This window comes from Ranitomeya variabilis, chromosome 1 (genome assembly GCF_051348905.1).
Source record: "Ranitomeya variabilis isolate aRanVar5 chromosome 1, aRanVar5.hap1, whole genome shotgun sequence".
Lineage (NCBI taxonomy): Eukaryota > Metazoa > Chordata > Amphibia > Anura > Dendrobatidae > Ranitomeya > Ranitomeya variabilis.
Window position 1 is genome coordinate 475535221 of NC_135232.1, and position 25677 is coordinate 475560897.

Sequence of the window (25677 nt, forward strand, 5' to 3'; positions counted from 1 at the left end):
CTGACAACAGATAGAGCTGCAGTCACACAGAGACCGTGCAGACAGACGTAAACGGCGCTGCAAGGCCCAAAAACCCTCCTCTACTTTATCCTATGTAGTGTTTTTCCACAAATTAGCTGGAGACGGGTGGAAAGACACTAATAGGATTTTTTAAAATTAATTAGCAGCAGACTACACTACTTGAAAAAAAATTAAAATTGATTTGGCGGTATGACGCAGTGAACAACCCTGAGCTGGAGACAACCAGGCTACGGCTGCTCACAGACTACAGGGCGAGCTGCAGTCACACGGAGACCGTGCAGACAGCCGTAAACGGCGCTGCAAGGCCCAAAAACCCTCCTCTACTTTATCCTATGTAGTGTTTTTCCACAAATTAGCTGGAGACGGGTGGAAAGACACTAATAGGATTTTTTTAAATTAATTAGCAGCAGACTACACTACTTGAAAAAAAATTAAAATTGATTTGGCGGTATGACGCAGTGAACAACCCTGAGCTGGAGACAACCAGGCTACGGCTGCTCACAGACTACAGGGCGAGCTGCAGTCACACGGAGACCGTGCAGACAGCCGTAAACGGCGCTGCAAGGCCCAAAAACCCTCCTCTACTTTATCATATGTAGTGTTTTTCCACAAATTAGCTGGAGACGGGTGGAAAGACACTAATAGGATTTTTTTGAATAAATTAGCAGCAGACTACACTACTTGAAAAAAAAAAAAAAGAACAGTATGAGGGAATGAACCACCCTCCCTGAACTGAATACAACCAGCTATGGATGGCCTATGTGGCTGCACTCAGACTAGAGAGTGGGCTGCACTCACACACACACACACACACAGACCTTGCAGATCGCTGTGAAAACAGCGCTACAAGGCAAAAGCAAGGTGAATAGTAGGTGAACACAGCGGTTGCTAAATTAGCCTTTGGAAAGCACAAAGAAGCAAATCGCTATCTCTAAACTGTCCCTCAGTCAGCAAACAGCGTCCTGTCACTAACTGAATTCACAGCAGAGTGATCGCAAAATGGCGCCAGCGATTTTTAAACTGCAGCATGACATCATTTCAGCAGCCAATCACAGCCTTGCCAGTAGTTTCATGCCCTCCATGCTAAACAGGATGTGCCCACACTTGGAATCATTCTCATTGGCTGAATTTCGGAATTTTGAATCTGGGAACTTCCGATTCCGGTATCCGATACGCGGCAAGTATCGGAATCCCGGTATCGGAATTCCGATACCGCAAGTACCGGCCGATACCCGATACTTGCGGTATCGGAATGCTCAACACTAGTTGCTAGCTGATATTTTTTATGGCAATATTTTGGATTAAATAAGGCATTTTGGTTGTTTTGTATTGCATTTTTGAGGGAACTGTGGCAATTTCATTTTTTCTTTATTGCATATACCATATGGCTTAAATAATTTCAAATTTTTATTGATCAGACTTTTGGCACTACCAAATGTATATTTTTTCATTTGTTATGTCTTCATTTTTAACTGAGAAAAACTGGGGTGATTTTAGTTATTAGGTTTTTTGTTTATTTTTAGTTCCTATATTGGAATTGATCATGGGATATTTGATCGCTTGTGCTATATACCGCAGTACCAAAGTACTGTGGCATATAATGAAAACAAAGGTACAGTTGTGCTCAAAAGTTTACATACCCAGGCAGAATTTTTGCTTTCTTCCCTTTTTTCCAGAGAATATGAATGATAACTGTGTTTTCTCTTTTTAAATCATAATGACAACCAAAAACATGGCTTCACACAACCACTAACCATGAGTGGATAAAAAGTTTTGGTGTTATAATTCATATTATCTGAAAAAGGTCCAAGAAAGCAAAAATTCTGCCGAAGTATGTGAACTTTTGAGCACAACTGTATATTATGAGATCATAGCCAGGAAGTCTTCAGCAGGCACCTTGACTGTCAAGGCAACCAATCGGCAAGATCAAAGTGATTGCACAGTGGCAGATAGGTTTCCATATGGATGCTCTACCATGCTTGCGTCATTTGCAGGTGTTAGTTCCTGAAACTGCTCTATGCACTCATACCTGCTCTATGACTTAATAGAAAATCATAGGGTGGGAAGTGGTTATATTCTATAAGTAACCCAAATGATAACGTTAACATCCCATTACATTGGTGTGGAAACAGCGTAGTCTCTATTTTGTCAAGGGATCTAAAGCTTACAAACAAGTGATGTATGTCTGCACTCTGCTCGCAACACAATCACTGGGTATTTGCTTTAAATGATTTCTGAGAATATAATATATAGGCTTATAGTGCACTTGTCTACATTGGCTGCAATGGTTACATGTGCCGAAATCCTGATGCCACAGCTGTAGCCTGCCATCAACCGAAGTAGCGATGAAGAAGGAGCAGTGCATCCAGGTAGGTTGAGTAACAGATTACTTTGTTATTTTATCTGTCTATAAACCCTAGATACACTAACAAACAACTCTAGGTACTAAGACTTGCTTGCAGTTTACTTAATGTACCTGCCTTCTCCACATTGTCCTCTTTACATGGATCTAAGTTCCTTTCATTTGTAATTTGTTCAATGAAATGATCTTCAGGATAGATTTTGGTAGACAAGCCTGAAAATAAATACAAGAAATATTAAAACAAGGGAGGACATATGAAGTGGATTGGGGATTAAAATGTGTGCTTTATGGTTTGATATATCTGCAGCTGCTTTAAGGTATTTACTCCTATCAAACCCTGATTATTATTCTCCTTGTAAACGTAGCGGCGAGGCAGCCATCCACTTTCCATCAAATTAAACACTCCTGTCAATCCTGAATGATAGCACATACACTCTGCACTGCTGAGATAATGGTTGTGAAGGGCTCAGCGCAGCAGGTACATTGTAGTGTGCATTGACAAATACAAAAATCAACGTTTAGAAGAAATTTACAAAACAATGAAAAATAACTATAATGACATCAAACCTGCCAGAGTGAATAGAAGAAATACAGCTGTATTCTTCCACCCCGATCTAGATTCAATTAGTATTGCACATTTTACACAATATATCACATATATTTCACTGTGGGTTTTACCTGTCTGCCAATAAATGGAACAGCTACAGCATGGAAAATTGTAACGCCACTGTTAAGCAATCATATAGCTTTTTCTTTTAACCACAGCCACCCGTGTCTTTTAAAGATGTATTCTGAACAGCATAAATGGATAAACTTGCAAAATGCTTGTGAAAACAAGCAATTTTTCTCTTATTAAAAACTCACTATTTTCAAGAACAGAGGGATTTTTAATGTTATAGTGTATTGGTTATAACCTAGTATACCGGCCACTGCTGTAATTTCCTTGGGAAGGAGCAAAGTGCTAACAAGCTCTTCAGTTTAGAGCTCATAAGCGCTGCTCTGAAACTGGATCCTACAGGCTTTTGGGCTCTTGTGCTTCTCCAATGCTGCGAAGGCAAATCTGCATCTGCTTGCAGCATGAGAGTGCACACAGTTCAGACCAATGGTGCAACCATGTCGCCGGTCCAAACTGTCAATCGATCAGGAGCCCACAACCAGCAGACAGAAAGCTGGGAAGCTGGGGAGCAGTGCGCTCTTGAAGATTCTCGTGACACCTCCTTTATAAAAAAGGAAAAACTTTAACCTCAGGACATACGATGAATTTGCGTGTCGCTAACTTGTACCAGAAATTTCCAGGATTGCCTCATTCATCACTTAAGGATTACAGAAATTTAAGCAAATCCCAGAGGAGAAATCGTACTCATACATGTAACGAATATCCAGTGACAGAAATATTTGCAACAAATCAAGTGTGAATCCATCCTTATTTTTTAATTAAATCCATGAAAAAAACTGAAATGCTATGCAATTTTCATATATCCTATTCATTTTCTGTTTTTGCATGTTTGCTGCTGTTTGTGTATTTCACCTGGAACCTCTTTTTGGAATTGGAAATAACTATAGTAGTTAGCTGGTAAGGCAATTATGAGTCCCAAGTCAACATGCCCTAAATACGTATGCATAAATGAACATCACTTATAAATTCCACCATAAAAAATGGCGACTCCAATAACGTTATTATTACACAGGAGAACCACGAGTCAAAAAATAGCGAAAGGGTTAACAAACTCATGTAATTTATTGAAAATCCCAAAAATCTAATTTTCACATTATAAGTATAAAATATTACCATATAATAGACAATTTCAGAAAACTTGTGACTACATCCATGGATACAAACAATGACCCAGGATCACAGACCGGGAAGGTAAAAAACATCACAAATGCTAACAAGTGTTACCAAATAGACAGCAAATATGCTGCCAACACATTAATATTAGTGTCATAGGCATATGGTGATTCAATTCAAAATTATAAGCTTATCAGTAATGCTGGTAAAATCGCCACATGCCTATGTACAAAAAGTATACCAAGTGAGGTTAAATGAGGGGATTAATTACCCATGTATCCGAGGGGTCCCGTCCGGATCCTAGTCAGCTACCCCAACGCACGTTTCGCGTCCAATTATAACCGCTTCCTCAGGGGGCGTGCATTGTCTATTATATGGTAATATTTTATACTTATAATGTGAAAATTTTATTTTTTGGATTTTCAATAAATTACATGAGTTTGTTAACCCTTTGGCTATTTTTTGACTCCTGGTTCTCCTGTGTAATAATGCCCTAAATACAGGTGGTGCCCACAAGATTAGAATATCATCAAAAAGTTAATTTATTTCAGTTCTTCAATACAAAAAGTGAAACTCATATATTATATAGAGTCATTACAGAGTGATCTATTTCAAGTGTTTATTTCTGGTAATGTTGATGATTATGGCTTACAGCCAATGAAAACCCAAAAGTCATTATCTCAGTAAATTAGAATACTTTATAACACCAGCTTGAAAAATTAGTTTAAAATCAGAAATGTTGGCCTACTGAAATGTATGTTCAGTAAATGCACTCAATATTTGGTCGGGGCTCCTTTTGCATCAATTACTGCATCAGTATGGCAGTGCATGTAGGTGATTAGCCTGTGGCACTGCTGAGGTGTTATGGAAGCCCAGGTTGCTTTGATAGTCTGCAATGTTGGGTCTGGTGTCTCTCTTCTTCCTCTTGATAATACCCCATAAATTCTCTATGGGGTTAAAGTCAGGCAAGTTTGCTGGCCAATCAAGCACAGTGATATTGTTGTTTTTAAACCAGGTATTGGTACTTTTGGCAGTGTGGACAGTTACCTAGTCCTGCTGGAGAATGAAATTTCCATCTCCAAAAAGCTTGTCGGCAGCGGGAATCATGATGTTCTCTAAAATTTCCTGGTAGACGGCTGCGCTGACTCTGGTCTTGATAAAACACACTCCAGCAGCTTGGATTGTGGCCTCTCCACTCTTCCTCCAGACTCTGGGACCTTGATTTCCAAATTAAATGCTAAATTTACTTTAATCTGAAATCACACTGGACCACTGAGCAACAGTCCACTTCATGTGAATCTCCCCCAAATTTTTTAATGACCTTTTTCTCAATAATCCTTTCAAGGCTGCGGTTATCCCGGTTGCCTTTAAGCCATAATCATCAACATTAACAGAAATAAACACTTGAAACACAGTTTTCCCAAAACAGTGCCAGATTATGTTTGGTGGGCAAACTGTATTTCATCACACCTCTAAAACCAAGAGCCTACCTAAACCCCCATCAGTGCCTTAAGTTGGGACAGGGGCATTAAAAACTAATGACCAAGTGCAGTTAATACAAAAGTACCTTCACTTTGGTACATATAAGTTGCTATTTTTTACTGTCTTTTGATTGATCTGAAAAAAGGAAGACATTGTTAGTCGATACTGTTGCTTCAATAAAAAATGTAGCATGCACCTACATTACCTGTTGTGTTTGTCTTTCCACTTTCCTCTGACATTTTTTCAGGAGCAAGCTGCAGAATTGTCATGAGGTCAGAAACTTGCGTTCTGGTTTGTGTAGAATGCTGATTCAGTTCCAGAGTACAAGGCACAGAGAGACAATCCTAATTACATAGAAGAAAATGCGATTTACTTGAATGTTAAGCCAAATGGAATGGCCTAATTAATTGAATTAACAAGGAACGCGTTATTTTCCCATCAAAACCATGCAGCCTCACAGTGAAAAGCATTTCTGACATCAACCTTAGTGATTGTTAAACGATAACTGAATTTGAACGAGAAACCATCGTTTCATCTTCAAAATCAAGAGATTTTTTGTCAAGAAAAATGGTCACAGTTGTACCATTTGGACTTGGTCTAATATGGCTAATGTCATTTAAGTATGAAAAACTTTAGACTTAAATCTGAAACCTGTCACCCGGTTTTTGCTACCAAACAAAATTCCTGATTTAAACAAATTCTTAGTGAGTTTACAAGACACAACCAGTATATACAATTGATGCAGCATGGAGTGGTTGTGACTTATGTCACCAGGCACGGGTTCCCCGGGGGACATAAGCCACTCACAACCACTCCATGCTGCATCTCTATACTGGTTGGTTCTTAGAAACCCAATAGAAATTTGCTTATAAATAACCGGATTGAATATGCTCTTTATGTGTTTCTCATGAAGGTCAATAAGACTGAAACTTGAAATATTTTTTTCATACATGATTTATCTATATGAAGCAATGAACTTCTTCAAAATAGAGTGCCAGATTAATCTTGTATTATAGTTTGGATTGGGACCCTATCCATGCAACAACTAGTAGGAGTGCAGTGCGTCTTACATTTCCCAAAAATCCAATGCATAGTTCATGCAAATTGAAGTAGACAGGTCCAACACTAGTGATTATTATAAGGTCTGTCTGGGGTCCATTTTGTGTTAGTTATATTGTCTTTAACCCCTTTTCGACATGTGGCATAATAGTACGCACATGTCGGATTCTCCCTGTTTGGTACGGACTCTGGTCCTGAGCCCACACCTTTCCAGGCACATGACAGCTAATCTATACAGCTGACATGTGCCCACAACAGCCGTGGGAGCAATCTCTAAGGGCGGCATTTAACTCGCGCGTCACTAATCCCACCCGTTGGTGATGATACGTCACATGATCGCAGGGCATCAATGGGTTGGCATGACAACTAGAGGTCTGCAGCAGACCTCTGTGGCTCTGTGGTTGTCATTGCCAGATTGCTATGAGCGCCGCCCCTTGGTCGGCACTCATAGCAAGTGAGCATTTCTGTTACACACAGGCGATGTGATCATCACCTGTGTGTAGCAGAGGCGATCAAAGTGCTGCAGCTTCTAGTCTCCCATGGAGAATATTGAAGCATGCATGAAGTTAAAAAAAAATTTTTAAAAAAGTTTTTAAAAATGTAAAAAAAAATAAAAATATGTAAACGTTCAAATCACCCCCCTTTCGCCCCAGTCAAAATAAAACAATAAAAAAAATCAAATATACACATATTTGGTATTGCCATGTTCAGAATCACCCAATCTATCAATATAAAACAAAATTAACCCGACCGCTAAAAGGGATGAGAAAAGAATTAAAACTGCCAGAATTGTTTTTTTACTCACCACTACATTGCAAAAAAATGCAACAACGAGCGATCAAAACATCATATCTACACCAAAATTGAATCAATAAAAATTTCACCATGGCGCGCAAAAAATAAGCCCTCACCCAAGCTCAGATCACGAAAAATGGAGACGTTACAACAAGTCTCGGAAAATGGTGCAATCTTTTTTTAAACAAATTTGGGATTTTTTCCACCACTTAAATAAAAAAAGAACCCAGGTATGTCTGTGCACTTGTAAGGACCTGGAGAATCATAACGGCAGGTCAGTTTTAGCATTTAGTGAACATGGTAAAAACAAAAAACAACTGTGGAATTGCACTTTTTTTGCATTTTCACAGCACTTGGAATTTTTTCCTATTTTCTAGTATATGATATGTTAAAACCCCTATGGGAGGTGGAGCCGCATATTCATCACTGTAATGAGCGGCACCACGTGACCGCTCATACAGGACAAGCTGCGGCGCTGAGAGGAAGCATCGAGGGAGCTGGGTGAGTATTTTATTTCCAGCGGGCGGGCGCACAGGGGGTGGGAGGGGGGATGTGACAAGGATCTTTATTTTAAAGATAAAAAAATAAAAAAACATTGATTTTTCATTCCTTCTCTCCAGTGAACGCTGCTGGAGAGAAGAAGTGAATAGCGGCTTCAGCACCACAAGCTGGGGGGACAGCGCTTACTGTAGTGCTGTCTCCTGCATGGCACACGGACGGCACACGGACAGCATCCGTGTGCGGTACGTGTTTTACACGGACCCATTGATTTTAATGGGTCCATGTGATCCATGCGCTACCACGAACACTGACATGTCTCCGTGTTTTTCAAACGGACACACGGTCCGTGAAAACACGCTGACATGTGCAGAGACACATTGATTTTAATGTATCTACGTGTGTCAGTGTCTGCGGTACGAGGAAACTGTCACCACACGTACCGGAGCCACTGACGTGTGAAACAGGCCTAAGTGTCACATGGTCTGTCAGTATATACACACCTTCTCTGAAAATACATAGGCTGCAACACCATTAACAAGAGACACCACCATAAAAAGAAAACCAAATGTTCAGAGTTGTAGACTTGTTCTTTACATGAACTGATGCAAACCCTAAAAAAACCTGAAATTCCAGGTTATGAGGTAGTACAACATAAAAAATGCCAAGAGGGGTGAATACTTTTGCAAGCCAAGGTATTTGGTGTGACTGCCCTTTGTCTTCAAAACAGCAACAAACCAATTCTAGACTTTCACACAGTTTCTAAAGGAACTCAGCAGGGTTGGAAAACTAACCACAGATCTTTTGTGGATGTAGGTTTGGACACATCCTTCTGTCTCTTCATGTAATCCCAGACAGATTTGATGATGGTATTGCATGATGGATAAGAATCTGCCTTGCCTATATTTCTCAGCATTGAAAACTAAATATACAAATTGAATTAAAGTCGAATTTTATGAAATTCGCAGGTGCTGGAGAATTTGAATAGTTTGCAATTTGATTTGCGCAAATTGCCAAAAAATGCCTGCCACTGATTATGGTAGAAGATTGCATTAGTCAGTAATACCTCAAACCTAAATGTGCCTTTAAGATGTAGCAAAGCTGGCTGCTACTTCATTATGTTTGCATTATGTTAACATTTCCCATTGCAGATAATGTACCTTAGAAGTGTTTTATATATGCATAGAGTGATGTACTTATTTTGTTCTGCGATCAGAAAATTATAAAGAGTTAGCAAAGCAGCCCTGCTTTCCATATATGGCCATAAGGTCACAGGGTTAGACCACATGACCAGGTCCTGGGCTTAGCATTGTTAGAGAAGGAGACATTTTGTTCGGGAGTGTAGTTGTCCCCAACCGCATTACGTTGATGTAACACATTACTGTTAGTTATTTATATTCCCTTTCCTTCCCCTTCCCCTGCTTACCTGTGCTGTTCCCCAATAAAGGGACATTCTTGACTCCTACTCAGATCCTCTTTCCCTTTTCCTATATAATGTGTTGTGTTAAAATTGTAATAAAGTTGTTTGAAAAAGGAGTGTAGTTGTCCCAGAAAAGCTAAAGGAACAGGTAAAGGAGGAGCCGTAGCTCCTGTAGATAGGAAACCACAGCCTCTGCTTCAGATGGCTGTGTGATCAGGACTGTGCATATAAGCAGAAGTTGAAGCTCAGAAGTCTCTGCACCATTTATATATCTGCATTACTATACTGGAAATTAACTCATTGCTGCATTAGATTTAAATCTCTGTTAAATCATCGTTCATCTGGATGTACCTGTGTATTCATGAAACAAGTAAAAGGTATCAACAGCCCTTCTGGCCTCCCTGTTTTTTGGACTATTTGGAGTGCACCACATTACATCACACTACCAGGAAGCAGAGGTTAATCAAATGCACCCTGGCATCACAAACTTTCTTTTATTTTCTTTTTGTCACTGCCATAGCAAAATGGTAACGTCAGCACACCACATGGTGCTTGACCTATGGCATATCATATTACAAGTCAATGAAGGCTGATGTGACCTCAGGTGTGACTGTGCGGGCTTCTCAATAACGATTTGCAGATATCATATCACATGATATTATATCACATCACATGGTATAGTAGATCAGAAGAGACTATCACTGCTTTTATACAAGCTAATGTAGGGAATGTGACTATGCTGAATTTTTGCATTTCTAGTGAAATCATTTTTGCGAAGATGTTTAATGATGACTGTCCACCTCACAAAATGATCATGTCCTGAACTTTTGTTTTGCACATCTATTTACTAGTCAAATTTGACATTCGTACATGACGAACCAATGCAATGCTCTATTGCAGGGTCTGGCTTTTTGTTCATGTACATAGCTAGCATTTCTTAGTTTGTCATTTTTTGGAAAGTGTATTTAATTTGTTGAAAAATGATTTAAAAAATAAACAAAATTGACTATGCAAGTCTAATTTTGTATACCTTGTTCAATTTGACAACCATATATGTCACACCCATACTGCTTTAACATTTCTTATTACATCCTATTAAGCAAGGATTGAATAATTATAGTTAACCATTGACAAGCTTTTTAACCCCAATGTTGTACAAAATGTATGGTAAAAAGTAGCTTTGGCAATGAATGGGATAGTGTAAAAAACTAAACAAAAACCATACTGTGACTAAGAATGTGGCAGACCTTTACAACAGCAGAAGCACCTTAACCACGGTCACCAGCTATTTGGGAAGTATCAGTAGCAAATGCCTCTGTGTCCAAGCATATAACTGGGGATGAAGCAGAGGCTGTTATGGAACATATGGCACATCAATCATTTCAGCCACAGAAAGACGCTATTACCTCTAAGGGTATGTGCACACGTTGCAGATTGTTGTGTGGATTTTTCCGCACTGTTTTTGCAAAATCCGCAAGTGCGGTTTACCCGCGGATTTGCCGCAGATTAACGCTATGTGCACACGTTGCGGATTAGGCTTAGGAATTTCTGGTGTGGATTCTGCATCTCTTGGCAGAAAACGCAGCTGCGTATTTGTCGCGTTTTTTGTGCGGATTTTGTGCCTTTTTGGTGCGGATTTGCTGCAGATTTTTTGCGGATTTCTTGCGTTTTTTTACCCCTGCGGATTTATATAATGGAATGGTTACAAAAACGCTGCAGATCCGCAAAAAAGAAGTGACATGCTACTTCTTTTAATCCGCAGCGTTTCCGCACGGAATTTTCCGCACCATTAGCACAGCATTTTTTTTTTTTTACCATTGATTTACATTGTACTGTAAATCACTTGCGGGTCTGCAGCGTTTCTGCACCGCAAAAAACGCTGCAGATCCGCAGGAAATCCGCAACCTGTGCACATACCCTAATCGCGGTTTTTGAGCGGATTTCAAGTGCGGTTTTACACCTGCGGATTCCTATTGAGGAGCAGGTGTAAACTGCTGTGGAATCCGCACAAAGAATTGACATGCTGCGGAAAATAAAGCGCTGCGTATCCGCCCGTTTTTTTCCACAGCATGTGCACTGCGGATATGGCTTTCCATACATTTACATGGTACTGTACAACGCATGGAAAACTGCTGCAGATCCGCAGCAAAATCCGCAACCTGTGCACATAGCCTAACAGTGACACCGTCAGTTTGAGTCTGTGTAATGCACAGAACAGTCTGCCTGATCACAAATAACTAATAACGATACTTTTTGGTCCATTATTTTAAGTTTACAAAATAAGAAAAATCTGTCAGTGCACTGTTATTAACCCCTTAGTGACAGAGCCAATTTGGTACTTAATGACCAGGCCAATTTTTACAATTCTGACCACTGTCATTTTATGTGGTTACAACTCTAGAACGCTTCAATGTATCCCACTGATTCTGAGCCTGTTTTTTCGTGACATATTGTACTTCATGTTAGTGGTAAAATTTCTTCGCTATGACTTGTGCTTATTTATGAAAAAAATGGAAATATGGCAAAAATTTGGAAAATTTTGCAATTTTCAAACTTTACATTTTTATGCCCTTAAATCAGAGATATGTCACACAAAATACTTAATAAATAACATTTCCTACATGTCTACTTTACATCAGCACAATTTTGGAAACAATTTTTTTTCGTTAGGAAGTTACAGTATAAGGGTCCCTTTCCACTTGCGAGGAAAACGGACGCGTGCAATCCGATAAAAAATCGGATTGCACTCGGACCAATGTTAGTTAATAGGTGTCTTTTGATTTGCGATTTTTTTCTCAGCCGAAATCGGACTGAGAAAAATCTGGATCGGCTGAGAAAAAAATCGCAGCATGCTGCGTATTGCTGCGATTCTCAGACGAGACTCGCCAATGCAAGTCAATGGGTGCGAGAAAAAAATCGCACAGCACTCGCACCATGCGAGTTCTGTCCGATTTTTACGCACCGGTGTCCTTTGAAAAGCCGGTAATTCAGCGCGGTGTACAGTAAAATCACACTGACAGGTTAGAATAGAGTAGATATATACACATAGAATGTGTATATATACATATATATATGTCAGTGAGACACCTATATATGTATATTTATATTTAATGCAGCACTAGATAGCATTAAAGCCGCTAATTCAATTGCCGGCTTCTCATTTCTCCTGCACAAACCCGACAGGATATGAGACATGATTACATACAGTAAACCATCTCATATCCCCTTTTTTTTGCATATTCCACATTACTAATGTTAGTAGTGTGTATGTGCAAAATTTCAGCGCTGTAGCTGCTGAAATAAAGGGTTAAATGGCGGAAAAAATTGGCGTGGGCTCCCGCGCAATTTTCTCCGCCAGAGCGGTAAAGCCAGTGACTGAGGGCAGATATTAATAGCCAGGAGAGGGTCCATGGTTATTGGCCCCCCCGTGGCTAAAAACATCTGCCCCCAGCCACCCCAGAAAAGGCACATCTGGAAGATGCGCCTATTCTGGCACTTGGCCACTCTCTTCCCACTCCCTGTAGCGGTGGGATATGAGGTAATGAAGGGTTAATGCCACCTTGCTATTGGAAGGTGACATTAAGCCAGATTAATAATGGAGAGGCGTCAATTATGACACCTATCCATTATTAATCCAATTGTAGGAAAGGGTTAAAAAACACACACACACATGATCTAAAAGTATTTTAATGCAATAAACACAGCGGTTGTTGTAATAATTTATTGTTCTCTCAAATCCATCAGGAAACCCTCGCTTGGCAAAATAATAACCGCACAAGATACATACCTTCTGATGTCCGATCATGTCCCACGAGGTAATCCATCTGAAGGGGTTAACTAATATTACAGGCACGAGCTGCGATAAACCACTCACTGGTGCCTGTAATCCCCGGGTGCTGAAAGGAAAGCTGGATCTGTACTTACATTGAGTCGCGGTGAGGCGCCCTCTGGTGGATGTTCTCATAAACTGCAGCCTGGGAACTTTTTCCCACGCTCCAGGTCATATGAGGACATCCACCAGGGGGCGCATCACCGCGACTGAGGGAAATGTAGGTCAATGACCTACATTTCATTCATTCGCAGGGGAATTACAAGCACGGAGCACAGCTGCATTTAGCAGGGCTCCTGCCTGTAATATTAGTTAACCCCTTCAGATGGATTACCTCGTGGGCCGTGATCTGACATCTGAGGGTATGTATCTTGTGCGTTTATTATGTTGCCAAGCGAGGGTGTTCCTGATGGATTGAGAGAGCAATAAATTATTACAACAACCGCTGTCTTTATTTCATTAAACTACTTTGTAATCATGTGTGTGTGTGTTTTTTAACCCTTTCCTACAATTGGATTAATAATGGATAGGTGTCATAATTAACGCCTCTCCATTATTAATCTGGCTTAATGTCACCTTACAATAGCAAGGTGGCATTAACCCTTCATTACCCCATATCCCACCGCTACAGGGAGTGGGAAGAGAGTGGCCAAGTGCCAGAATAGGCGCATCTTCCAGATGTGCCTTTTCTGGGGTGGCTGGGGGCAGATGTTTTTAGCCATGGGGGGGCCAATAACCATGGACCCTCTCCTGGCTATTAATATCTGCCCTCAGTCACTGGCTTTACCGCTCTGGCGGAGAAAATTGCGCGGGAGCCCACGCCAATTTTTTCCGCGAGTTAACCCTTAAATTTAATAGCTACAGCACCCAAATTTTGCACGTACACACTACTAACATTAGTAGTGTGGAATATGCAAAAAAAAGGGGGATATGAGATGGTTTACTGTATGTAAACCATGTCTCATATCATGTCGGGTTTGTGAAGGAGAAATTAAAAGCCGGCAATTGAATTAGCGGCTTTTATGCTATCTAGCGCTGCATTAAATATAAATATACATATATAGGTGTCTCACTGACATATATATATGTATATATACCTATTCTATGTGTATATATCTACTCTATTCTAACCTGTCAGTGTGATTTTACTGTACACCGCGCTGAATTGCCGGCTTTTCAAAGGACACCGGTGCGTACAAATCGGACAGTAATACGGATGTCATACGGATGATGCGATTATAAAAAACGGATGATGCGATTAAAAATCGCATTGTACTCGCATGACACTCGCATGAAAATCGCATACGTTCCATCCGTTTTTTCGGTCCAGATTACGGACCGTTTTTTATCTCGCAAGTGGAAAGGGACCCTAAGGGTTAAAATTTGACCAGCGATTTCTCATTTTTACAACACCATTTTTTTAGGGACCACATCACATTTAAGTCACTTTGAGGGGTGTACATGACAGAAAATGCCCAAAAGTGACACCATTCCAAAAACTGTACCCCTTAATGTGCTCAAAACCACATTCAAGAAGTTTATTAACCCATTCCGTGCTTCACAGGAACTGAAGCAATGTGGAAGGAAAAAATGAACCTTTTTTTCACAAAATTTAACTTCAGAACCAATTTTTTTTATTTTCACAAGTGTAAAAAGAGAAAATGAACAACAAAAGTTGTTGTGCAATTTCTCCTGAATACACCGATACCCTATATGTGGGGGTAAACCACTGTTTGGGTGCAGAGCTCGGAAGAGAAGAAGCGCCATTTGACTTTTTCAGCACAGATTTGGCTGGAATTGAGATCGGACGCCATGTTGCCTTGGACAGCCCCTGATGTGCCTAAACAGTGGAACCCAACATAAGTGACACCGTTTTGGAAACTAGAGTCCCGAAGTAACTTGTGGTGAGCACTTTGAACCCCCAAGTGCTTCACAGAAGTTTATAACGTAGAGCCGTGAAAATAGAAAATTATATTTTTTTCCACAAAAACGATCTTTTCGCCCCCAAATTTTTATTTTTCCAAGGACAGCAGGAGAAATTAGACCCCAAAAGTTGTTGTGCAATTTGTCCTGAGTATGCTGATACCCCATATGTGGGGGTAAACCTCTGTTTGGGTGCATGGCAGGACTCAGAAGGCAGGGAGCACAGTTTGACTTTTTGAACGAAAAATTGACTGGAATCAATGGAGGCGCCATGTCGCGTTTGGAGACCCCCTGATGTACCTAAACAGTTGAAACCTCCCTATTATAACTCCAACCCTAACCCCAATACACCCCTAGCCCTAATCCCAACCCTAACCATAACCCTAACCACAACCCTAACCCCAACACACCCCTAACCCTAATCCCAACCCTAACCATAACATTAACCACAAACCTGACACTAACATAGGGGTAACCCTAATCACAACCCTTACCATAATCCTAACCACAACCCTAACCTCAACACACCCTTAGCCCTAATCCCAACCCTAAACACAACCCTAAACCCAACACACCCCTAACCCTAATTCCAACCCTAACTATAACCCTAATCACAAACCTAACCCCAACTCACCCCTAACCCTAATCCCAACCCTAACCATAATCCTAACCACAAACCTAACCCTAACAAACCCCTAACCCTAATCCCAACCCTAACCATAACCCTAACCACAAACCTAACCCTAACACACCCCTAACCCTTATTTTGGAAACTATACCCCTTTGGGAATTTATCTACAGGTGTAGTGCTGATTTTGACTCCATGAATATTTTCAAGAAACAAGCAGCAATAAATATTGCCAAGTGAAATTTGCAAACTGCCGCTGTAGTGACCGGTACGCTGTAGTGAACAGTATGCTGTAGTGACCAGTACGTTGCAGTCACCAGTATGCTATATCCAGCCCGTGCTTCTGGAGCCATATGTCCATTAAGTTAGGCAGGCTCTCATCGCTTCAGAAATGCTAAACGTTGACACTATATGTGGTTTAGGTACCCTGTGGGGCTCAGAAGGGAGGGTGTTGTGAACTCTGTTTTCGGGCTCCCTCTTGTGGTCACTGGTGGTATGGTGTGACTTTTGCTTTGGGCTCCCCCTGGTGGCTTTGTTTGTTATCCTGCTGGTCTCTGGCTATCAGCTGGTTCGTTATCCTCTGGGAGGTTCCTATTTAGCTCTGTTTTACTTCCACTTGTTGCCGGCTGTCGATGTAATCAGTGCTACTCAGATTCCTTCTGACTACCTTGCTCCCAGTCCATCCAGGATAAGCTAAGTTTTGTTTGCTCATTTTTTGATCAGCAGTGTTTATCATGTTTTCTGTTCCAGCTTGCTAAAATGTAATTCCCTCGCTTGCTGGTTGCTCTAGTGGGCTGAGTTTCTCCCCACACACCGTTAGTTGGTGTGTGGGTTCTTGAAATCTCAGGATGGATATTTTGTAAGGGTTTTTTATTGATCGCATAGACCCCTGCTCTATTTTCTGCTTTCTAGTACTAGTGGGCCTCTTTTGCTGAATCTGATTTCATCCCTATGTATGTGCCTTCTTCTTACTTCACCGTTAATATTTGTTGGGGGCTTCTATATCTTTGGGGATTATTTCTCTGGAGGTAAGCGAGGTCTTTCTTTCTCTTTAGGGGTAGCTAGTTCCTCAGGCTGGCTCGAGACGTCTAAGAATTTTTTAGGCACGTTCACCGGCTACCTCTAGTTGTTTTGGATAGGTTCAGATTTGCGATCAGTCCAGTTACCATCTCCCTAGAGCTCGTCCTTAGTTTAATCACTTGCTGATCTATTTGTGATCCTCCGCCACTTGGGATCATAACAGGAGGGGGCATTTGGATTTGGGAGCACAGAATTTGCTGAATTTCTTTTTTGGGGTGAGGAGCCATTTTGCTTTTCCAGAGCCTTTGTACTACCAGTGACGTGGAAGCCCCCTATATTTCCATTAACAGATGTTAGACTTGAGTGAGGACTTGCTTCTTTTATGGATTGAGTTGAAGCTTTAATTGGGAACTGTGATGGTGTGATATGCTATGTGGGTATCATTTTTGTGTATATTTCTATTTTACTTATTTTCATGGTGTTCTCTTGTAGGAGTTGTTTGCTAATTGATGAATGGCTGTTGCTGCCATCTGATATCAGCCCCCACAGTACTGTATTGTTTGCTAATATGTTAATGACATGTTGACCTAGCTTGTTGAAACAATGAGCCCCTGAGACCTTCCCCCTCCTGACCTGTGAATGAGGAGGGAGACTTTTTAAAAATATCAGGGAGGTGAGACAGAGATCAGTCCTGTGTGGAATGATGATGTGTTCACAGCACCTCAGAGAGAAAGAAGAGTATATGGACTATGTAATCCTCTGTCTGCTGGATTGTTGGACTTTTATCCTGTTACTGAACTGCATTCGGATTCTGGACTATTTTATCCTTTGTGTGGTGGATCGTATGTGGACCTTTCATATTTTTACCTAAATAAAGGTCTTGGAATTGTTTACTATACTCTAGCTCTGTTGATTGTGTGATACCGGAGAAGGACCCCGTGACAGGAACATTTTACATAATGTTTGGGATCTCTCATCTGGCGCTCTACGCTGAGAACTTACTTTGGGGTTTCCATCTGTTTCTCTGAGTTACGTGATTCAAATGAAACCCACGAGGGATCCATTCACTATAATGAGGCAGCAGAGTTACTCTCGACTCTGTCTGGCCTCAGTTTAGCAGTGTCCTTCTTTTCAGAAGTGCACAAAACTGTGGTGTACATCACTTTTATGCAATCCTAAAAAGATGGACAATGCAAAGTCACCGGTCAGACGGTGTCCACAGTGCCTCCATCTGCCTCATTATAGGGAATCTTCTGCCAGAGGTTCCGTCTGAATCACGTATTTCAGAGATTTACATGGAAACCCTGGCGTAAGGGCTCAACGTAAAGCACAGGATAAATGTGTGCCGAGCCTTACTGCGATCTTTTGGAAGCAGAATAAAAAAATGAACAGTAGGTGAAGAACTGGTTTTATTTTTTTTGCACTGTTCCTTGTGCGGTATAAATGATTAGGCGGCTTTTTTCTTCGGGTCGGTGCGATTACAGCTATACCAGATTTGAATTGGGTTTTTATGTTTGGCTGCTGTCAGACACTGTAAAACTCTTTTTATTGCAAAAAATAGTTTTTGCATCACCACATTTTGAGAGCTATTGTCTTTCCATATTTCGGCAGACAGAGTCATGTTATGACTTGTTTTTTGCGGGACGGGTTGACATTTTTATTGATATCATTTTTGGGCACATGACTTTTTTTTATCACTTTCTATTCCGATTTTTGGGAGGCAGAATGAAAAAAAACAGCAATTGAGGAATTTCTGTTTTTTGGGGGTTGGTTTATGTCGTTCCCTATGTGATTAAATTGATAAGGCAGTTTTATTGTTTGGGTCAGTATGATCTCAGCGATACCTCATTTATATCGTTTTCTTATGTTTTGGCGCTTTTGTAGCGCCCCCCCACCGCCGCAGGGCCGAGGGGTACCCGGTACCGGGCCTCTGAGTCTCTGCTCTGGGGTCGTCACGGTGGCTAGGCCCCGGTCCGTGACCCTGCCGAGGGGCGCACAGTGAAGAGATGTGGATCGATGATGTTAGTGGTGCAGTGCAGTAAATAACGAGGACACCAGGTTGCAGTCTCTTTACCTCTTTACTGAAGATCTCTGGGTCCTCAGTCCGGAATCCGGATAACCAGGCTGCGCAAGTCCGGCCGGTCCAATGGCACCTCCAGAGTTCTCTTAGCAGGTGGAAATCTGTGCCTTCCTTCTAGCGCTATGTGTTGCGGTCCTTCCCTGCTGTGCTTACAGAAAGTCCCCACAACTGTTGTGTCTGTTTCTTAAGTTCCCTCACAACTCAATTAGATGATGTTCTGCTAATCCTCCGTCCCTCCCTGGTGTTATGGTTGGGACGGCACCCGTTTGACGGGTAGGCTCGGAGCTCTTCCGGGACCCTAGAGTCGCCCCTCTCCACAAGTTGCCCCCCAAGACTGCATAGGTGATTTAAGTTAGACAGCCCGCCTTAGACTGACTGTCCTGCCGCTGTTTAGAGTATGGCTTGAAGCTGGATGTTGTAATACTCCCTCGGCGTTCCGGCCACCGGTAGTGCGCCTCAGTAGGATGTTGCCTCGGTCTTACAGCACGACTCCTACTGGTATTTCTCCTATTGCTTTGATCTCGTTTCTCACTCAGCACAATCTATCTCGCTTCTGGTCCTTCCTTGGGCACCGCCGCTATCCTGAGCAGGCACGGTCCCGTTACGTTCGTTCAAGTTGCCAAGCCTCTGTCAGGATCCCACCCCTGACAGAGACCCTACTGTATCTTCCACCACAACACCCTCTGCCACAAGGTGTTGCCTGGTTCCAACCCAGTCAGCTTTCTGATCTAACTTCCTGCCTGACCCCCAGTTTACCCACTATGGTGGGGAGTGGCCTAGTGAATAGAACCCTTAGCTCCCCCCGGAGGCCCGACTGTGAAATGTATTGGTGTCTGTGATACCTGATCCAACGAACTCCTTCAGTGCCATCAGACGCACCATAGCTCCCCATAGTGGCGGAGCCACAGTACTGCAACGACCAGGACTCTGGGGCGCTGCACTCCCCCCTGGTTAAACACAGTACTCCGGGACTGAGAAGAAAACAGCAATACAAGTTAGCAAAAAGACATACAGTTTTGTTGAGTGCAATAACAATAAGCATATTTAAACAGAGCTTCCCTTTATGGGAGGTGAGGACGCTTGAACGTTACAAACATGGTTAAATGTCATAGCAACATGCCATAAATAACTTGCTTTTACCCAACCGGGTATTCTACTAAGTGCAAAATTGTTGAACAATAATTTAACATTGCCTTTAAGGACATACACTCTGAATCCACTAAAGACCTTCTTATAATCACATTATAAGGCAATTTAACTTTTTCATTCTCCTACTTTAAATCTGCAGGACCGCCTGTCTTAACGGCACCAGACCTTCTGCCTCTCCTTTCTGTTACAGGACCGCCCCGTTCAGCCCGGGCCTACTGCCTTTTCAACTACTATACACAGTATAGAGCATAACATTACTTTCAGTTTAAGAGCACTGAGCCATTTCTATATGGCTCCTAGGAGGACTCAGGGTTCACCTTCTATCCTCGTTGTCTATCAACATTATCAAACATTTTCTTTTCAATTAACTAGTTGGATACATATAACTTTCTCATGTAAACATTATCATCACTTTCTTTCGTCAAAACATTATTGCTACCTGTCTTAAAGCAATATCACCATTTAAGTGCAACAAATGAACATCCCCTTTAAGAGGGGACCAAGTCTCTATGAGGTAGCGTATCTTCTCAAGCTACCAGTCCATACTCAGCAAAGGTTCCAGTGTGGTATCTTCACAAAGAGTCCTTCTTTAAGTAAAACCAGTAGGGAGCACCTTTAATAAGGTGCAAACTATTTACAAAAAGTTTGTATCATGCACTGTTCATGATTGCGGCAGTTCTGGAAACTTGTGCAAAACTTAGAAAAACAAACAAAACAATAGGGATCCCGGGTCAACAAAGGGATCCCTTTAAGAGTTAACCCTGGACGGGTCTAGCAGCAAAACAGGAAACGAACAAACAGTTAAGGAACTATTTACATGTTCAGAAGTAGTAATATCTTACTCATTTGATGCCGAGGGTGGTTCCCCACCCCTGGCTGAGGCAGCACCCATGCTGGTAGTTGGTCTCTCCGGCGCCATCAGATCAGCCGGTGTCTGGATTTGAAGGCTAATCCTGCTTGCAAGTTCAGTAGCCGCTACAAGGCGTACAGTGGTGATAGGAACAAGATCTGGCAAATCGGGATCAGTCATGATCGGGGCAACAGGGGGCGCTCTCTCAGGCTCACACCGCCGAAAGTTCCGGGCGCACCATCCTTGTGCATTCCGATGACGGGTGTAGGTCACCTGATCCCCCCTTTGTAATGGGTCACCATCTCGACTGCAGCAGGGGGTTTTCACGTTGTAACTAGTAACAAAGACATCAGTTGGTAGCCCCGGTTCCTGTATGGAGTCCCATCCCCTCTTCGGGTGGTAGGCCAGCACAGTTCCCCACTTTACTACGTCCTTCCTGCCGGGCGCAGACTTCCTACGTTGTGTGTCATGTTGTTCGGTCTCATCTCGATCTTTCCAGTGTTGTATTAGACATTGCTTATACTGTTCCCAGGTAAGTACCACAAGGGTGAGGCCATCCTCCCGGGTTCCATCCGGCCCGGTCCAGGGGGTGTCCCACCGGAGGATCACCCCGTCCAGGCCCACATCTATGGGTTCTCCCATCTTGGTTGGTAGCGGAGGCACTAGCTTCCCCATCGCGTTAGAGGTGAGGATCACCCGCTCCACCAAGAAGGAACGATTATTGCTGGGGTGAGGATTGGTCACAGGAGCGGGATCGGTCAGTGGAGTTGGATCAGTCGGGAGAGCAGAATCGGCCAGGGGAGTAGGGATGCCGTCCATACCTGCGCCTGATGTGATTCCACCGATGTCGCTCCGGTCCGTTGACAAGGACACTGGAATCGGCTGCAGCCCGGACCGCGGCTCTTCCGGAGTGGTCTCTGGATGTGGCTCCACCCTCCATGGCTCCGTGGCTGGGATAGGTAAGCTCGGCTCCTCCACCGGCGGCTCCAAGGAGTTCAGGTCCTTCACCGGCGGTGGATGCAAGTCCGTCTCTGATGGGCAGGGGCAGGCCAGGATCACCTCGCTGTGGTTCGGGCACTTGCTGCTCATCGTTGCTGTCAGGCATTCGGCGGCAACGCATGCACCTGGCTCCGCCATTTCTCCGAGGTCGAGCTCCTCCTTCACCTCGTTCCCGCCGTTGCAAGTCAGGGGGCGGTTCTCCTCTGCTGCTGGGTAGGTCGTCCCCTCGCAGCAGGAGTCGGAGGGGGCGGTCGCTACCTCTGGTGCCGCTTTGGTAATCTCCTCCCATGGCACGCCCTTCTTCTCCCTCCGCGCTTCCCGTGGCGCTGCAATGGCGGCGACTTTTGGCGGGAGTTTTTGGCGGTAAATGACACAGCACAGTCCTTGCAATAAAGTACAGTCCAAGCACAATAAATCACAGTTCCAAGGCACACATGACCTGATTCTTCAGGCTTAAGTAGATCCTGTTCGTGACGCCAAGTTGTAGCGCCCCCCCACTGCCGCAGGGCCGAGGGGTACCCGGTACCGGGCCTCTGAGTCTCTGCTCTGGGGTCGTCATGGTGGCTAGGCCCCGGTCCGTGACCCTGCCGAGGGGCGCACAGTGAAGAGATGTGGATCGATGATGTTAGTGGTGCAGTGCAGTAAATAACGAGGACACCAGGTTGCAGTCTCTTTACCTCTTTACTGAAGATCTCTGGGTCCTCAGTCCGGAATCCGGATAACCAGGCTGCGCAAGTCCGGCCGGTCCAATGGCACCTCCAGAGTTCTCTTAGCAGGTGGAAATCTGTGCCTTCCTTCTAGCGCTATGTGTTGCGATCCTTCCCTGCTGTGCTTACAGAAAGTCCCCACAACTGTTGTGTCTGTTTCTTAAGTTCCCTCACAACTCGATTAGATGATGTTCTGCTAATCCTCCGTCCCTCCCTGGTGTTATGGTTGGGACGGCACCCGTTTGACGGGTAGGCTCGGAGCTCTTCCGGGACCCTAGAGTCGCCCCTCTCCACAAGTTGCCCCCAAGACTGCATAGGTGATTTAAGTTAGACAGCCCGCCTTAGACTGACTGTCCTGCCGCTGTTTAGAGTATGGCTTGAAGCTGGATGTTGTAATACTCCCTCGGCGTTCGGGCCACCGGTAGTGCGCCTCAGTAGGATGTTGCCTCGGTCTTACAGCACGACTCCTACTGGTATTTCTCCTATTGCTTTGATCTCGTTTCTCACTCAGCACAATCTATCTCGCTTCTGGTCCTTCCTTGGGCACCGCCGCTATCCTGAGCAGGCACGGTCCCGTTACGTTCGTTCAAGTTGCCAAGCCTCTGTCAGGATCCCACCCCTGACAGAGACCCTACTGTATCTTCCCCCACAACACCCTCTGCCACAAGGTGTTGCCTGGTTCCAACCCAGTCAGCTTTCTGATCTAACTTCCTGCCTGACCCCCAGTTTACCCACTATGGTGGGGAGTGGCCTAGTGAATAGAACCCTTAGCTCCCCCCGGAGGCCCGACTGTGAAATGTATTGGTGTCTGTGATACCTGATCCGACGAACTCCTTCAGTGCCATCAGACGCACCATAGCTCCCCATTGTGGCGGAGCCACAGTACTGCAACGACCAGGACTCTGGGGCGCTGCACTTTTACATATAGAAACTATTTTATAGAAAAAATAATTATTTTTGCATCCTTTTATTGTGAGATCTATAACTTTTGTATTTTTCCGCTGATGGAGCTGTATCGTGGTTCGTTTTTTGCGGAAAAAGATGACATTTTCAGCAGTGCCATGTTTATTTATATCTGTCTTTTTTATCTCGTTTTATTCCACTTTTTGTTCAGCAGTATGATGATAAAGCATTGTTTTTTGCCTTGTTTTTTATTGATTTTTTATTGTGTTCACTAAAGGGGTTAACTATTGGGACAGTTTTATAGGTTGGGTCGATGTGGATGCGGTGATACCAAATATGTGTACTTTTATTGTTTATATATTTTTTTCACTAAAATATTTATTTGTAAATGCAATATTTTTTGATTTTTGTATTATTTTTGATTTTTTAAAAAAAATATTTTTGCAATTATTTTAAACATTTTTTTTAAACTTTTTTGCTTTGTCCCACTATGGGACAATCATTTTTCGCAGGCTGATCGCAGTCTGCACTGACAGAGAGACTTGCTGATTATGCACTGTGCATGATCAGCATGTTTCCTAGCTCTGATCCGGATTTTGTCATGACGACATCTGATCACCATGTCAACGATCAGGACCCAGTGTCACACCGCGGGTCTGCGATCCAGAGGAAGAGGGGCTTTCAGCCCTCTGCTGGCACGGGGAATGCTGCGATAGTGTTCAATCTCAGCATTTCGGGGGTTAAAGTGCCTGGAAAGGTTTATGACCGCTCCTGGCACTTAGCGCCGGGTGTCAGCTGTCAGAATCAGCTGACACCCGGCGGCGATCGCCCACACACTACCCGTGTGTACAGGCAATCACGGAAATGTAATAATTCATCCGTGGTCAAATAGGCCCAGGTCACAAGGATGGATTATTACGTCTGATATCAGAAAGGGGTTAACTGCGCATATGCGGTTAATCAGCAGGCTGATAGCATTACTAACCTGCCCGGCGCCTGCACACAGTCGACTGAGAAAATGAACTTTATTCTCCCCAGCATCATTCAGCTTCAAAATACAGAGTTGTTGTTTGTAACTGTGCTCCTGGCCCTGACTCACAGCCATCCGCAATACAGAGCCCTTGTCAGTCATTGCAGTGGGTACGGTTACGTTCTGTATACTCCGAGCGTTGAATAAACCTGCGCCGGCCCAACCCCACATTATTGAAATCAAATGCTGATGAGGAGAATAAAGTAAATGTTCTCACCGCTGCCTTCATCTATGTGCTGGCGCCGGGCAACATAATAATGCTGTTAACCTGCAGATTAGCTGCATATCTGCATGTTAATTGCATTTTTACTGGTGACAGATTCCCTTTAAAGGTAACAGGCCAGGATGAAGTAGAGCGTGAAATGAAATAAGTGCGCAGAGCGGTAGTTCCCTATGTGTCAGAGAATTTAAAGCTGAGTCCTGCCATATTGGCAATCCATATCCTCTATGAGAAGAATCGAACGAGGGAATTGAAAATGACATTCACGAAATGTACTGTGGTGCTAAGCTGGGAGGTGGTGAAGGAAATAAGACCAGTGGAGGCAGGAATGTGTGAGGCCGAGGAAGTAACAAAAATGTATATTGAGATGCTGTGTATTAATGAAGAAATGTGCGAGAAGTTGTGCACCTGCTATCCTGTCTAGATAGCTGCCACGCAATGACTGTTTTGCAAAGCAACGTTCGTTAAGAACTTGTGATCTCCTTTCATAAACTGGTTAATATAAGGTCCTGGCCAGCCAAAGTCAAGTGCATCATGCCGCCTGCGAAGGTGTATCGCCTTCACGACAGAACCCAGCTAGGATATCTTCTTTTATATAGCGTACCGGGACATAAGAAAAGGAGACCTCACCCACGACTACCGCTCCGTGCCATGTTATAGTTAAACAACTAAAATGTTCTCAGCTTGTGAGCAATGCAAACAAGCATAACATTGTACAACTGCTGCAGCTCCTTGCGGAACACCAATTTGATACAAGATGAATGGAATGAATAGGGGAAAAAAATGGAGTTCTATGGCACTGTCCGTGGGTACTGGAATAAAATACACTAGATTTTTTAAAGGATTTAAAACTGTGACACTAGTCACTACTCACTGACTAGCCTTGAGGCAGAGAGGTCAAGAGGTCCAAGGT

The 25677-nt window shown here is 43.1% G+C and overlaps 1 protein-coding gene across 5 annotated transcripts in view; it reads right to left on the bottom strand.

Annotated features, from left to right (window-relative positions):
• SHOC1 (shortage in chiasmata 1) overlaps positions 1 to 25677 on the bottom strand; it is a 549593-nt gene that overhangs the window by 369976 nt on the left and 153940 nt on the right. For all 5 annotated transcript variants that reach the window (XM_077251003.1, XM_077251012.1, XM_077251020.1 and 2 more), the window contains exons 8-9: positions 5860 to 5998; positions 2498 to 2596 (exon numbers count right to left, since the gene is read on the bottom strand). In XM_077251003.1, the coding sequence (XP_077107118.1) occupies positions 2498 to 2596; positions 5860 to 5998 (238 nt within the window). The remainder of the gene's footprint in view (positions 1 to 2497; positions 2597 to 5859; positions 5999 to 25677) is intronic.